This window comes from Leuciscus leuciscus (genome assembly GCF_965113295.1).
Source record: "Leuciscus leuciscus genome assembly, chromosome: 5".
NCBI lineage: Eukaryota > Metazoa > Chordata > Actinopteri > Cypriniformes > Leuciscidae > Leuciscus > Leuciscus leuciscus.
This window is the reverse complement of record NC_138729.1, coordinates 43,851,263-43,868,110: the sequence shown is the minus strand read 5'-3', so window position 1 is coordinate 43,868,110 and position 16,848 is coordinate 43,851,263. Positions and strand designations below refer to the sequence as shown.

General features: G+C 37.9%; 1 protein-coding gene across 1 annotated transcript in view; it reads left to right on the top strand.

The window, feature by feature from the left end:
- The first annotated feature begins 1,696 nt into the window (after positions 1-1,696).
- srrm4 (serine/arginine repetitive matrix 4) overlaps positions 1,697-16,848 on the top strand; it is a 51,811-nt gene continuing 36,659 nt past the window's right edge. The window contains exon 1 of the mRNA XM_082170321.1: positions 1,697-2,561. Within this exon, the coding sequence (XP_082026447.1) occupies positions 2,431-2,561 (131 nt within the window). The 5' untranslated portion in view covers positions 1,697-2,430. The remainder of the gene's footprint in view (positions 2,562-16,848) is intronic.

Here is a 16,848-nt window from a genome sequence, read left to right as displayed (position 1 = left end):
ACAAATTCTTTCATTGTGGTTTTGAGTAATTATTTGACAGGAACCTTGAACAGTAATGTGGCTACATGTCAGAAGTTTGGACACTCTGTTTCTCATGATTTCATTTTTGTAACATTTTATAATAGCTATCATTAAGTCATTAAAGAGTATACAGTAAATAGGCCTGTAAAATATACATATGCAGATGTATAGTAGATAAATGCTCAACAGATAAATTAAAATATGAATTTACAGTATATTCAAAAATATAAAGCAAGTTTTCATGCAATTTGTCATTTTTACTCCCATTTGGTTTAATTTCATGCTTTGAATACTAATTCTACTGTTTGTACCTCCTATTTTAATAACAAGATTTCATCACATACCACAAGTCTTCTCACAGCATGCTGCCATGTTACTTTTGGATAAGGATTCTGAGTTTAAGCCAGAGTTTTATATAATTTGAGTAGTTAAAGGGGTGGTATAATGCCCTTTTCACAAGATGTAAAATAAGTCTTTGATGTCCCCAGAGTGTGTATGTGAAGTTTTAGCTCAAAATACCCCTCAGATATTTTTATATAGCATGTTAAAATTGTCACTTTTTGAGGGTGAGCAAAAACGCACCGTTTTGTGTCTGTCACTTTAAATGCAAATGAGCTGCTGCTCCCGGCACAGAGGGCGGAGCTTCAACAGCTTGTGTAATTTTACCTCACACAGACATGCACTGAAAATTTCAAAAACTTTTAGCCTTTTATGTTCAAACCGGATTCAGACAATGATGGAGAGACTCAAGAAGAAGTGACAACATGTAGAAGCAACAGGACATTTCTGAATGGTTAGCTGATGAATTTATGCAGCTTATGTGTAGTTATCTTCTAGTCATTGATTAGCATATACTTTTATGTTTTATGGGTTTATGTAAATTCTAGGGTGGGTGATGTCACTAACCCGGAGGACTGTTGTGTAGTCCCTACCAGCCATTTCCTTAAAAAAACGATATCTTTAAAAGCAAATATCTCCCTTTGCTTTGAACTTTGAGCATTGTAACTTTGCAGATGTTGTTTATGCTCAAACAGCAACATTACACACTAACTAAAGTTAGAAAAGGGAAATCATAATCAACCACCCCTTTAAGTAGTTGCTTTACAATATAGTAAGTCTGTATTCCCCTATAGGATACAAAAAAGAGTTAAGTTATGGTTTTGTTAGGATATAATAAAGCGCTACTCATATTTTCATTTTGTTTTTGAATCTCATGATCTTAAAAACCTTTGAGGTAAGTGCTTAAGCTTAGATTATTTTAATAGGCTAAAATGTAAGATATGTATATTTTTATATTTTGTCAATATACATAATTCCAACTTTTATGCTTGTTAGCTTTGATGACTTGACAATAGCAATTATAGAATAAATTGGTGTGTCCAGACTCCAAACTTTTGACTCACAGTGTCTTTCAAATTGAAAGAATGACCTGCATATGAGGAGTGTACATATAAATACAAAGGCACTTTTTGAGGAGGGTTGTTCTTTTGTTTGTACTACTATCACCTGTGCAGTCTGCAAGTGCAGGTGGGGTTTCAGTGACAGGTGGTTGCTGTGAGAGGGAGGGGGATGGTTTCTGTGAGGCCCCTGAGGGCTGATGAGGGGGAAATGCTTTGCCTCGTAAGTATTGAGCCTGACACATGCTCCGTCTGCTGCCTCTGCGCCGACCCCTGCCTCTTTTGTTATGCTGATTAAGGCAACAGGCACAGTCTTTTGTTCAAGTCAGAGAACGCGAGAGAGAAAGAGAACAAGCGGGGAGGGATGGTCACGCTCCCCGTGACCTAAAGCCCCCCAGTCTCCTCTTCTTTAACGTCACAAGGTGCGCGCAACAAAAACCAGCCACCATCAAATGAGTTCTTCACATCGCGGCGCGCACGAGCCACCATCAGCTGAGACTGTCACAACTCTTCCCTCCACACACACACACACACACACAGCGTACACACAGATACGCTGGTACTGGACTTTTATTTCTAACTGCCAGGAGTTTAATGGATATTAGTAATAGCGCAGAAAAGGATTTAGTTCGCGAGCTCAGACTCTCAAATTGATTTGAAGGCGGGAAGCGCGAGCGCTGAGAGGAATGAAGCACGAGAGGGGACGCCGAGCCAATAAATAGAAGCTGCCCGCTGAAACGGTCGTCGTAACGTCGTCATGGAACTGACGGGGGAAACGTAAAATCGGACTCTCAAAAGAAGTTAAAACGTTTAACACGTAAGAAAAAAACTGAAACATTAAGAAAAGAAGCTGCATTTCCTCAAACAATCCGTTGGTTTCAGAACTTGGACAGCTCCCTCGTGCAGCCGCCTACACACAGTTACCAAACCGTCCGTGTGAGGATTCATTGAAACTGCTGTACAAAACCGACCCAGTTCTTCTCGGTATTCACCCCCAGAACATCGAGACGCCATGACCGGTGTACTTCTGGGAGAGAAGCAGCTTTTTGAGAAGTTCTGGAAGGGCACGTTCGAAGCCGTGGCAATGCCGAGACCCGAGAGCATCATCATCGCCAGCATCACCGCACGAAGAGCCGTGACAAAGTGAGTTGTTTAGCCTGAGGCGTCCTGTGTCCTTTCTCAGTCTTTAGCTTGACTAGACATTATTTTAATTCTCAAGAATCTTGAGAATTAAAATAATGTTTAGCAATCACTTTGTTACAGACCAGCCCCAAGGCCATTCTAATGATTCTACTGATTTATGCCTTCTAGACACAATATTCATTTCTCAGATTAGTGAAAATTTGGTTGCAGTTTGTTCCTGACATTTGTCTCTGTATTTGTTTTATTGTCTTGCAATCTGTTTTGGATTGGGATCTCGGTAAAGTCTCCTCTCGTTTGGTTTCCCTCCCTTGTGTTCATGCAACTTTTGCCTTTTTGTCCCATTTTCATGTCAAACAAACAGTGAGCGTGAATTCTGCCTATGCTCTCCATTCATCATTGACTGTCCTTCACTGGAGGCCAGTCAGTTTCACTTGTGCACACATAAGTGCACAGCAGAGCGAGAGGCTACACAGAGTCCTAATGAATCAAGTCAGAGTAGAGCCCTTCATCATGCCCTTAGGTTAGGGCATGAAGATGATCTCAGCGCCTTCTCCTTCACCCATGAATTAGGAGGCATGGCAGCATGTCGAAAAGAGAGAAAAGGAAAAAAGCAATAAAGAAACCAGGAGTTTGCTTCCCTTTTCATCCTTTCCTGTTAATCAGGATGAAGACTCCTTGCTCATTACGCCGGTAAGGAGTGCGTAACTGATTTATGAATCACTCTTGTTCCCTATATGTGCATGTATCATTCCATGTACTGTGTTACCCATCTTGCAGTCTCCCATCTCAGGAACCTGGGGTTTCACAGTGCTTTGTCCCACTTTTTCCTTATCAAGGCACCTGATGAAAGTGTGTATTAAAAAGTGGCGTATCACGATTTTGCTACTCACATGAGCTTTATATTCATAGGACAAAGATTTGATTGGAGTCTTAGCACATTACTGGTCGATCAATAGTCAAAATATTCAGACACAAACCTACTGATTTCCGGCTGTCTGTATTCTATAAAAAATGGAAAATGTGGCATTGTTACTTTAAGAATCTTTATGGACTGGACCTGAAACCGAAATAGACTTTGGTTGTACCATCAATGTATTCAGCATTAATTACATATTTTTATTGACTTGTATAACAATACGAGAATTTCTTAGGTTACCTGACAAAACATGTTTAAAGTTCACCCAAAAATGAAAATTCTGTCATCATTTACTAACCCTCATGTTGTTTCAAACCTGTATGACTTTCTTTCTTTTGGGGAACACAACATATATTTAGAAAAATGTCTTGTGACAAGACTTTTTTGTGATAATTTAACGAAAGTTAAAGAGGTCTAGTCTATTCAGTTTTGGTTTAACAATCTCTTCAATCCTCTTTTCAAACCAGTGTTAATTTCATTATAATTTTCATCAATGACATTTTTTCACAGATGAAAAAGAGGCAATGACTACATCAAAAACCAGTTTTGAATGACAGAAACTATGACGGAAATCTTTTGGCATTTTCCTCCACTAATGAAAACAATACATATGTTAGGGAGGGACATTTGGCATATACTTACTGTGTATTGGATCCGTGCATTCGGCCTTAAAGTGACAGCAGTCTATTAAACCTGCTGCTGTCTGTCATTAGTGTTTATTAAACAACACAAGGAAAAGAGAAAATGACTGAATAACGTTAATAGCTTTAATAAGGATTAATCTGCATTTAATTTATACAAATAAATGTCTGCTTGAAAGAATTAACAATGTTGTATGCAAGTTGTTATAAAGGCCGGGACACACCAAGCCGGCGGTCGGCCGTTTCGTATATTGTTTTGGTTTCTCCTTTTAAATGACAAATATATTGATACCTGCTGATATAGCCAGTTAATCCCTTACACGCAGACGCAGAACGCACATGCAGTCGGCTGTAGTCTGTGCTGTGTGTTCAAGCACAGCTTTTTGGTCCAGACCCAGCCGACCCGAGGTTACAACACCGTCGGCTTTCGTCGCCGCTAGTTCTTTTAGGAAGACTTGGAGTGTCTCAGGCTTCAAGAATATATCATGAATTGAAAATAGACCATGTTTTTGTTTCAAGACCAAGTGTTTTTATTATATTTTAAGATAAATAAAGACATGTTATACATCACAGCAGTTAAATCTGTGTCTGTATTTCATGTTCAAACCTTAATATCATTCATATTAACAGGTTAATATGTTTTCTCCATCAGAAGGTTATCTAATGAGTTTGGAAATTTTAGATTGTAGTCGACTAAAATCTTATGATATTTAGTCGACTAAAAGTAGACTACAACTAAAACAATTCAGATGACTAAAATATGACTAAAACTAAATGCCATTTTTGTCAAAAGACTATGACTAAGACGTTGCTGTCAAAATTCAGTTTCAAACTGTATGCAAAAGTAAAAATAAATTAATAATAATTAGTCAGAAGATTTTGAACTCCCAGAAATGTGAGAATATTAGTTTGATAAAGAGAGAATGCTAAGATTAAGAATTTTGGTAACATTTTATAATAAGGTTTTATTAGTTCAAATTAGTTTAAGTTAACATGAGTTAACAATGATCTACACTTTTATAGCATTTATTAATCTTAGTTTATGTTAATTTCAACATTTACTAATACATTATTAAAATCAAAAGTTGCATTTGCTAACATTAAATAATGCACTGTGAACTAACAATGAACAGCTGTATTTTTATTAATAACATTAACAAAGATGAACAAATGTTGTAAGACATGTATTGGTCTTCGTTAGTTCATGTTAGTTAATACATTAACTAATGCTAACAAATGAGACCTTATTGTAAAGTGTTATTAGAATTTTCATTGTTAATTTTGCTTTCACTAGCCTCTCCTCTCTCTATCTCATTATTAGTCTCTTCTTCTCTATCTGTTTATCTCACCGTGAATATTTACATATTCATAAAGCTACTCACCCTTCAGGGCGCACCTGACGTTGATGTTGATGTGTACAAGGCTGGTAATGACAGCAACATTTACAACCAAACCAATGTCGCTGATTTAACCAGTGCCATCTGCAAATTCAGCATTCAGGTTCGTCTTCATAGTGTTTACCCCAGGCACTGAGCTGTCAAGACACACAGACGTTTTAAGATGTTAAAATGCCTGAGAAATAAAATGTATTTCGATTTGCAGTAATAAATCACAGAGCATAAGGCCCATTAGCTTGTAGTATCAGCTGCATGACTGGAGAAACATCATTATTGGTTATGTCAGCTGAAAAATGCTGGTCACCTATGCATACACTACACTTACACATACACCCCCCCCCCCCCCCCCCCCCCCCTACTTAATTGACCATATTTCGTTTTCTTATTCCGCCTCTTTTTTCGTGGTGTCACTGAGCTTTAAAGAGGCCCACAGTGCAGGGCAATTACAAAGGGTGTTGCTGATCCTCCTCTGTAGACCTAGTGTTTTCTGGCAAGGCTAGAGAGAGGAGTTCACTCTTGTGCAGCCAGAGGGTCCTGCCCCCGGCCACTGCAGCCCCACAAGCTGTTCTTCTCAGTGGCAAACCTCATTAAAAATGCAGAGGGTTTTAGTTGGACTGAGTGTAAGTGTGTTTGTGTGGGTTAGGAAGCAGATGGCCCATGGGAGAAAGGGTAAGGGGGAGAACCCTTTACCCTAGCAGATGCTAGTTTAACGAGGAGAAGAATAAAGAGATTAGGGTAACCTGGGAATGGAACTGCACCCAAATGCAAAAGAAGAGAAATAGCTATACTATACTTTATTTTGTATTGTCTGTAATATATTTTGCGTTTTTTTATCATTTCAAACATGCTACGACTTATATAATGCAATTAAAAGCACACACATTTGTATTCGTGCCGAATAAGAGAGGTGTGTGAGCCCAAGTTTATTTGTAAATCACATTTCCCATACACCGGTAGTTTTAGTTTTGCTTTAAATAAATTTGTTAATGCTTGGTGTTTATAATCATTGTTGTTTATAATTTACGTTTGTTTTACACTTAGGTTTTTTTATTCTGTTCTGAATAATGTTACATTTAAAGTAATTTGTTGGGGGGTGGGGGGGTATACGTATTATTAAAGTGTTTAAATAAAATGTTGAATTTTATTTAGAGTGCTATTTTACTATTATTTCTGAATGTAAGAATGAAATGTATAAATTACATTTCATAAACAGTCAAATGTAACTTATACAACGATGCGACTTATCTATGTCTTCTCAGCAATTCAGTTTTGACCTGGTGGGACTTATTTTCCAGAAAATATATGAAAACAAGCGTGTCATCTTTAAACCTCAAATTGCTTTTCAAATCAACCTGCTATCATTCAAGCTAATTTTCATTTTTTTTTTTTTCATTTTTTTTTTTACAACAGTCTTCTGGGAAGTTTTTTATTTTCATTGAAGACAAAAGGTTTGGACATGCTTGCTTTGAGAAGGAATTGAGTTTATTGAGTTGCATGTTTCAAAGATTGATCGTTCCTCTGGTATTGATTAGACTGGGTAAAATTAAATTAAATTAAGACTGAGGTAACCCTTTAGTTCATTATCGTAACCCAATCAGCTTGTGCAGCTTCATAGCAATTATAAAGAAAAAAGCATTCCAAAATTATATTGAATTTACTGCAATTGCACTGCAAGTTCAACTTATAGAAAAACTGTGTTTTTATGTACACATCAATTGTAAAGTAGCGTAGCTTGGTTCAATCCATTATTTTTTGTTCCTAATTAAGTAGTCGCCCCAAACCCAGGCTACAGCTGAGGTGATACAATTAACAGAAAGACAATGACTTTGTTGATCTTCATCAGTGCGGTCCAGTACACCCAGTCTTTCTTTTGATTTTGCTCTGAAAGCAGAAGGATACGACATTGTTCAAAGGTTGTTCGTGTCAGGGCCTAATGTAGAAGCCAGTCAGAACTCTCAGTTCTGCTTAGTTCTAATTCAGTTGATTTAAATCAGCTGAAGCGGTGGTCGCAAATAGAGTTGTTAAATTTCAAAGAATCTCATTTCTATGCTTATTTTGTTTTTTAGAAGAGCATTTGAGTCTCTGGCACTCTCTCTTGCTGTTTCTCTGTCTCTCTGGGTGGGTGGGTGGAGTCTCTGAAGGGACTGTAACCCCTGGAGCTGAGCTCTGGCTCAGAGACAGCTGCAGAGCTGTAGAAATGCTGATATGGTTGCCAGGCCTCCAGGGTTCAGCTATAATTTCTTTTAAATGTAGCCACTGCTACATTCCAGCACAGCATCTAAGAGGTATAAGAGAGAGACATTTTTATTTAGCTGTAAGTGAGTCCAACATTCAGTCAGCAGCAGATGAAAGGCACAGCTGTGAAACACCAGGGAGATGTTGAAATGCAGTATAAGGTCTTGATATGGGGCACTTAAGTTGGCAACTTGTCATATGAAGTAGTTATCTGATGTGAGAGTGATAAGGCTTTAAAGGTCCCATGACATGAAATTTACACTTTCTGAGGTTTTTTAACATTAATATGAGTTCCCCTAGCCTGTATATGGTCCCCAAGTTTCAAAAAATTTTAATCGGTGTAAATCGAGCTTTTGCTATTTTTCTCTGCCTTTGAGAAAATGGAAGCTCAACCGGGTTGATCTTGAATCTCCTCCTTATGACGTCATAAGGAGAAATGTTACCTCCCCTTTCTCTGCTTTGCCCGCCCATGAGAAAATGAGCTAGGAAGTAGGAACACGCGCGCGCGTGCAATTTTAGTTTGTCCACGAGAGATATCATGGCTTTTGAGCGAGCGAAGCATAATAATTGCTCAATAATTGGATGTACAAATGAACATCGAATGGTCAATACAGAGCTGGTCTTGCAGAACGTCGGACAAGTAAGTCAACAAATGATATATAAGTGTGTTGCTTTACTGTTTATGGTTACCTAGCTTCTTACACGTAGAATGTGGCTGTCACATTAGCTATGCAGCTATGCAGTTACTTGCGCTAATGTAAAGGTAGACAGCATCAAGTTACACATACTGTAACGCGAGTGTTGTACATTTCTTTGTTATTTGGATAACCGTTTTCCTGTTGGTTATATGGCGCGCGCGATATCCGCATTTCAAGATCGCAGAGCTTGATGTAATTGTAATAAGATAAATTACAGACGTTACAGATCTCTCATGAAAAGGCAACAGTAGGTTAGCGTTAGCTACATGATGATAACTGTAAACCATCCGAATAAAGTACCGTATCCAGACATAATATTTTAAACTAACCATTCGGAAACGTCCTGCTGGAGCCGCTGAGTTGCAACTTCTTCATCCGTTGCTTCTCCATCTGGATCAGGTTCTGGGTCAAACTGAAATGCTTGAACGACTGCGTGTCTTCGTGCCATTGCAATATATCCAACATAAACAAACATGCATAGTACCGTTGCGCAAGATGGTCAAGGCCACACCCACCCTCCACCTTGCGCCGCCTTTCTCCTCCTCATTAGTATTTAAAGCTACAGACACCGAAACGGCCCGTCTGAAGGAAGCTCATTCTGGGACTGGCTTGTAGTGGCTATAATTCTGCACCGAGGCTGAATTTTTGGAAAGAGATTTTAGATACAGTACTAAGGACCACTAAGGACTATATTAAAGCCTACAAAAAGTAGCATGTCATGGGACCTTTAAGAATATTTCTTTTCTGTCTTTGACAGTTGTGCTGAGAAAATCCAAATGAAGTCTGAATCATCAGTATATAATGCATTTAACACCATTCATGTAAAAGTATCAACTGTGTGTGCACATAAAGATTTTTGCAAGAGTATGTGCTACCATCCACTTTAGGAATTTATGATATCTTTCTGGGCTTTGTCAAGACTGTGATGCATAACGTTGAATCAATACCAAAATAGTGCACTTCCTCTAGTAAACAGATTTGATTATATTTTAGTTCTAGCGATCCCTACATTAAATTACATCAGTTATGCTATGAATGCTTCACCCTCATCTTGCCCTTCTCTCGTGAAGTCCACAAGCCACTTTTTTTTTTTCCGTGAATGAATCACTGAAAAGCTGGTGAGATTAAGGAAAATGAGAACGAGGCACAACCTGGGGTTATATTGGAGTAATATTACCAGGATGAATAATCCATAAAGTGCTGGAACAGGTCTGCATACATTTAGAGAAGTAATACTGATTCCATTAAATATTAACACTTATATATAATGAGTATAAATCCACTTATGCACTTTTGCCATGGCTTGATAACTGACTGACTAAAACCAATAATATACATTTAAACTGAATAAAGTTTTAACAGGAGCTCTGTTTCAGCAAATTTCAGAAATTTCATTTCTATCCCTAACTATACATGACAATATCATAGATTGTCCTCCTGTACGGTTTATAGTTAGCCATAGCGTTTACAATGTGTGGACTTGTTTGCTGGGTGAACTTCTGAGAGGTAAAATTTGCTGTTATTTTATTACTTTTCATGCAATATATATTGTGCACACTCGGAATTCACAGAAATGCGTATCTAAATGAGCAAGTCATATTTCCTTTTACTATCATAATGTACAATCAAATATATAAGGCTGTTAGGAAATATCGCAGGGAAGATAGAGCAGGCAAATGAATGTTTTTAAGCATCTTGTCAATGTGAATGTTTAGGCTAGGACATAACCTGTTTTTCCACTGGCAATGCATGCTCAATGTTTAGGCAGCAGTAAGCTGATTATTTTTCCAGCCAAACTGTCATTTTTTTAGCATAAAGCCAAACTTTGCATTCATTGCAAAAATGCAATTTTATATTTAATGAAGTGAATCTGGTATCAAAACATTTTATACAACCATTCTAGTCTTCAAATTTGATTTGCTGTGGAGTGATGTATACTATTTGAAGTAGCACCTGGCAATGAAAGCCTTTATATTATCTGCTAGTAATATCTGACTAATCAATCCAGAGCTGATAATAAAAAAAAACATTTCCATACAAAGATGTGATCACCTATTTATTGAGCATCTCTGATCACAAGAAAAAAAGAAAGAAATTTGCTTGGCACATAGCAGTTTTTGTTGATGTTTCTGAAGGTCATGAAGTGGTATTAAGGCTAAATCTATTTTATATAATTCCCCAGCTAATTAATATGCCATATGTCCAACTTACATGCCTCCTCTGATTTGTTCGTACCTTATTTACTCATGGTGCTGCACTAGTGAGGCTGAACATCACTTGCTCAATACATGCAATCATTGGACAATCAATCAAGCAGGTTGTGTCAAACAGAACATGAGATGAGTAGGCAGGCACATCTACTACAAGCTGTGTCTCACGTATTGCAGAGGTTACTGTCTATCAGCTTGTCGTCTCCTGAAACTCACATGCTGTAGTGCTATTTTCCTCACCACTGGACCCCTGGAGGGATCAAAAGCCATTATTAAAAGGCAAACTTATCAAAGTCAAACCTTCATCACTTAAATTAAATCATTTCAAGCTTGACTGGCTCTCCTCTTCTTTGCCTCCCCTTCATTTTTCATTTCCATCCCTTGCCCATCCTCATTTCAGGAAGACGATCTGCCACTCACACAAAATTGCTTCCATTTGCATAACTGATGCTTCATTTGGGCTGGGATTGTTTCTGTGGCGATGTCACTGCACAATGGCAAGGCAGTGACAGCAATAAAGAGCGAATGGAACTCTCCCACCTCTCAATTTAGGGATCAATCTTGGAGTCAAGGACAAGTGTTCCTTAAGTTGACATTTCCTTCACCCTCTGGCTGAGCAGATGTTCAGGCTTCAACTGTTAGGAGTACTCTGATAGTAAGACATGGAATGATTTATTCAGCATTCAGGATACCCTTTAAGAAAGTAGACGAATACGAGTCTGAATATTCTATTGGCTTCCATATGTTCTTTAAAGCTTTATTGGTTTTGGCTCTTCTTTTTACTGTGTATGTTTTTGTCGAGGCAGAACAGTAAAGTTTAATGGGGCATAATTATAATGATGTTTTTAAGATGGCTCTCTGTACTCAGTATTACTGCATATTGCATGGGAGGTTCACAGTAATTTAGGACATTCTATCATAGTCATTCATCAGTGAATGATAGCTAAAGGATCATTTATATGTTTTAAAGGGAAGAACTTGCATGAGACACCGACCATCTGAGCCCAAAAGAGTTGTAACATGCCAGGCAGCCGCAAAGAGGACGCAGTCTGGGAGGTGCTAAATTGCGATGGGTTTCTTAAACTGAGCAATATCGCCACTGACATTTCAGTAGCCGAGAGATTCAGCTGAGCAGTTATTACAAAAACCAAAGCTGACAGGTTTGCTGTCTTTCTCTGGATGCTGTAGCGCATTGTGAAGTGCATTAGAGATATTTTCTCCTACAGCGAGGATTTTTTTAAAGTGTTCTACTCTTACTCATTAACCACTCTCTCCTAACCTCTCTGTGCACTTCCAAACCAGAGCGAAATGATGTAAAGAAATTCAACATTTGAATTCTTCCCAAGTGAAGATTAAGCTAATAAAAGATTGTATCTTCACATGCTTTGAAGAAAGTATTTCAGAGGCTAACTTCAAACATACTACTGAACCGTGTTCAGATAGTAATATTTTCACATATATATTTCAATTTCTTCTCTATTCATATGCAGAACATGAAAGGCAGATAGGTGAGCAATTAAGTAATTATTTCTAGTTTTAAATAAAAAGGCTTTGTAGAACTGAGAAAAACACCTTGTTTCGCTCTTATTCTCCAGCTAAGATTTTGGAAAGGAAGCGCTAACACTACAGTGAATCAAGCTTATTACACAGGACCAATGACTGAGTCTTTGATCAAGACGTAGGGATGTTCCCGTCCCTTTTATAATGCGACTTTCGGAGTGAATCAGATTTCTCTCTTTTTTGTGCTTTTCTGGATGAGTTTCTGATCGTAGTTTACAAAGTAATATGGGAAAAACATTAGTGTCCTCTACATTAGCTATAAATGCATTCTTATGAGACATTTTCTCTTGATCCACAATATGCTAAAAGTTATTTTGCTTTGATATCAAATTTTCCCTTTGTCTCAAAACCTGTAGGGAAATTGTATGACTAATCATAGTCATTATTCTTTTATCCTCTCTCCCTTTTTACTTTAAAGTATCAGGGTCATAAGAGAAAAGATATAAGAGCTGACACGAGTGGGAGAAGGACGGCACAAAGTTGACTGATGCCTCTGAATGACTTAGTATAAAGTAGCTGTCAAGAACAGGACAAAGTAATGTTACAAACTTGGCGTCGAGTGTATTCTTTTGAGACCAAAAATCTTTTTTCACTTTAAAAAGTTGCTCCCTTTCATCGTTTGTGGTTTGTTATGATTTTCTGGACAGGAAATCAAACATACAGAATGCAGTTTGTCAAGAGTGTAACTGTAATTGTTTTTCCTACGTGATAGTGACATTCGCTTTTGTCCTGATAATGAATTCTGCTGCTATTTATTATCAAATAAATGTAGCCATAAGGATTTAAATACCTTGTTTAAAATGCCTACACTTGCTCAAAAAATTACGTAAAATATGCTAATTTAAGCAATTACTCATTAGCTTCTTAGAATTTGCTATTAAATCCTAATATTAATGCCCTCATTTTTCTCATTAGCTTCCACTTAATGTAATTAAAGCATAGAGAAGCATGTGTTGCAATATTTGGTCATTTCCTTGAGCTGCCTGCAAATTGAATGGACAGAGCTTAATTAAGCTCATGCAAGTTTATGATATTCACTTCATTTGATTGCCTCACCAGAGTTTTAAAAACCGGATAATAACACCAACAAAATGAATCAATTAGACATGAGTAGATCAACAGTATTATTCTTGAATGCTGGAATAAAATAAAAACATTTCCAAAACACATTATTAGTGAGTCCTTGTTTGACTTTGGCACATAATGAAATACTCAATTTAGAAATATTCTGATCTCATTTCAACTTTTTAAATCTTACAAGGTGACTTATGTAGGTACAGTTTGTGAAGTGTTTTCTGTATAGCATATTATAAATAACTTTTTTTTGTTGAGGATATGAGTCATCAAACATACAAAATGTCAATGTGTTTTGTAAATTGTAGGTCCTTGAGGGCACTTCATATGCACATTATGGACAACAGAATAATCCACTTGCCCTTGAAAGAGAGTACTCTTGTGGAGACTCAGCGAACTGAATGGACCTCCCTCGCATAAAATGGAAATAGCCTCTTTGTGATGAGGTACTAAATAATATAGAAGGTTAGTGGAAATGATGACAGCATTTTTATTGGGCATCCACATAATGGTTTTCCTACACCGGCTTGTTAGGAGGGAGTTCACAGTGTCTTTAATGAGGACTCACTGATTAAGAACGCTTATAGGGGTCAGTTCCCACCAAGTGAATGATTTTCTCCTTTTTATTTCCTTGTCAAAGTTTTAGAAGTGATTTCATATGATTTCCCAAACAGAACATTTGTATTCAATTACAATAAAATCAATAATTACAAATTGAAAACAACAGATAAAAGACCAAAGGACTTGGCTTGGTGGTCTGTCTCCATGTATACGGATCTGTGCATGTCCCAGCAGCCTCCCATCCTTTCAAGCGGAACGGTGTCAGCAGGCAGCCATTACACGGGCCACTGTCAGTAGCATCCAACTCCAAAATAGCACCTCTTGCAGTGTTTGCCCGGTTGGTTTCAGTCTCTGGCAGAGCAGAGAAGGGTACTGTAACTCACAAAGTAGACAGATGAGTCCTACTCAGAGAGGGGCCCTCTGTCCATCTGCCTATGTAACAGAGCACAGGTGGGGAGGATATAGCAGATACTATGTGCATCGAATTAATGAGCAGGTCCATGGAATGAACATAAGTGTGACCCTGGATCACAAAACCAGTCTTATGTTGCACGGGTGTATTTGTGGCAATAGCCAACAAAACATTGTATGGGTCAAAATTATTGATTTTTCTTTTATGCCAAAATTCATTAGGATATTAAGTAAAGATCATGTTCCATGAAGATATTTTGTAAATTTCCCACCTTAAATATATAAGACATTTATTTTTGTGAATGGATGCAGCACTATCGCCAATAGAAATGGACAACTTTAAAGGCGATTTTCTCAATATTTCGATTTTTCTGCACCCTCAGATTCCAGATTTTCGAATAGTTGTATCTCGGCCAAATATTGTCCTATCCTAACAAACCATAGATCAATGGAAAGATTATGTATTCAGCTTTCAGATGATGTATAAATCTCAATTAAAAAAAATTACCCATAAGACTGGTTTTGTGGTCCAGGGTCACAAGTGTGTTTGTTTGGAGGTGGTTCCGTTAGACATACAATAGATTAGGCTGTAGGATTTTTTGGTCACACTTTATATTAGGTGTCCTTAACTACTATGCACTTACATAAAAAAATAAGTACAATGTACGTATTGTGTTCACATTGTATTGCAAAAACTTGTGCTGCTATTGAGGTGGGATGTGGGTATAAGGTTAAGGACAGGTTTGGTGATATGTGTATGTTTAAGGATCAAAAGTGTAATAATAGATGTAATTATTTGCAGGTATTTTTTTTAAATATAAGTACAATGTAAAAACACGTGTGGACACTTGGGGCCCTATTTTAACGATCTGAAACGCAAGTGTCAAGCGCAAAGCGCAAGTAACTTTGTGGGCGGGTCTTGGGCGCTGTTGCTATTTTCCCGGCGGGATAAATGCCTCTTGCGCCCGGCGCAAATCTAAAAGGGGTTGGTCTGAAGTAGCTTCATTATTCATAGGTGTGGTTTGGGCGTAACGTGAAATAAACCAATCAGAGCGACATCTCACATTCCCTTTAAGAGCAGGCGCGCTTGTTCTAAAGCGGATTCCTATTATAATGGCGGATTTGCCAGGCGCGCGCCAGGAGCGGTTCACAGCCGAGGAGACCGACGTTCTCGTCAGGGACATTGGGGATGGAGAAACCCACCCAAATTAACTTCGGTTAAACAGGCGTATGATAATTTGGGTAAATGTGTAAGCTAGATGTATGCTTTTATAATAAATTGTCTGTCTATCTATCTATCTATCTATATATATATATATCGTAATAATGTATGATTTGCAAAAATGAAAACTGCTGCTTCTGTGTAGATGAGAGAATCAAAGTGCGCGTTGTGCACACGCTACATTGATTATGGCCAAGCATGCCCCCTTAAAATAGCATATGAATAACATGCGCAACGCGCCACTGACTTTAAACTATTTTTTCCTGGTTAGTGGCGCAATTGTTTTCTAAACCTGCAAAATAGCATGAAGGAACGTTTGCGCCGGAACACGCCTCCTCTTTGTGCTGGAATGGAATGTACCTGCTGTACGTGTAAGAACAGCTTTCAGTAAAACAGTGGCTAAACTTCTTTGTTTTCTTCTTTAGGTGGCGTTTTCATTTGTGGAGCGTGCAGCTATCAATAAAAAATAAGCTGTATATAGAAAATGTCGTGAACCAAAGTTTGAGAGACATTTATACATGATACTGCATTCCTCCAAGGTATTCAGTAATGAGAATACTATGCATTCATTAAACAGTAAAAACACTGTAGGGTGCCTATATTTCATAGAATATTAACAAAGAGTGCTGATATACTGTTCAATCCTGGTCGTATAGATGAAATTCCTCCAAAGGCAATGGAAGTAAAATATGTTTCATCTGCCCTTGCTCTTATGAGGAACTGTAAATTTGCCACAGAAATTCGGTCTTTCAGGAAAAAAAAAGAAAGATTTTATTCAGTTTCATTATTGCGTAAAGAGTGCTGTGTGAAGTGTGTTGGTTGCTCATAAAAAAAAGTGAGCTTTGTGAATTATTCAGTGAGCTGTTTTGCATAGCAAAGGCCAGCAGAGAGGAGGGGGTTGTGGAGTCGGGTGAATCTTGAGTTGAGGAATGACACAGTGTTGCTTCCTCCTCTCAGCTTCTCATCACGTTAATTACCGTATCTGGCTCTCGTCGGGGCCACAGTACCTCTTGAGTCTCTGTCGCATGCGGACGACTTGCCAGTGGGAAGAAAAGAATGTTTGTCTTTGTTTGCTTTCAGGGAGAGATTGATGCATTTAAAGCTACAAATTACCATGCCGATCAGTAAATAACTTTTAGGAGGATATTCATCTGTTTCAGTAATTTCTTCTAATCTGTAATATGTATGACCATCAGCAGTAAAAGACAGATGTTGATCATTGGATTTGATCCTTATTCACAGCCATTACCACTGATGGTCATAAATCTCACGTCACTGAAACTAAAGAATAGTGGGATGCAAATATAAATCCTGGAGACTTGAGGACTTGATTGAACATAGTAGCAATACCTTTTCTCTTGA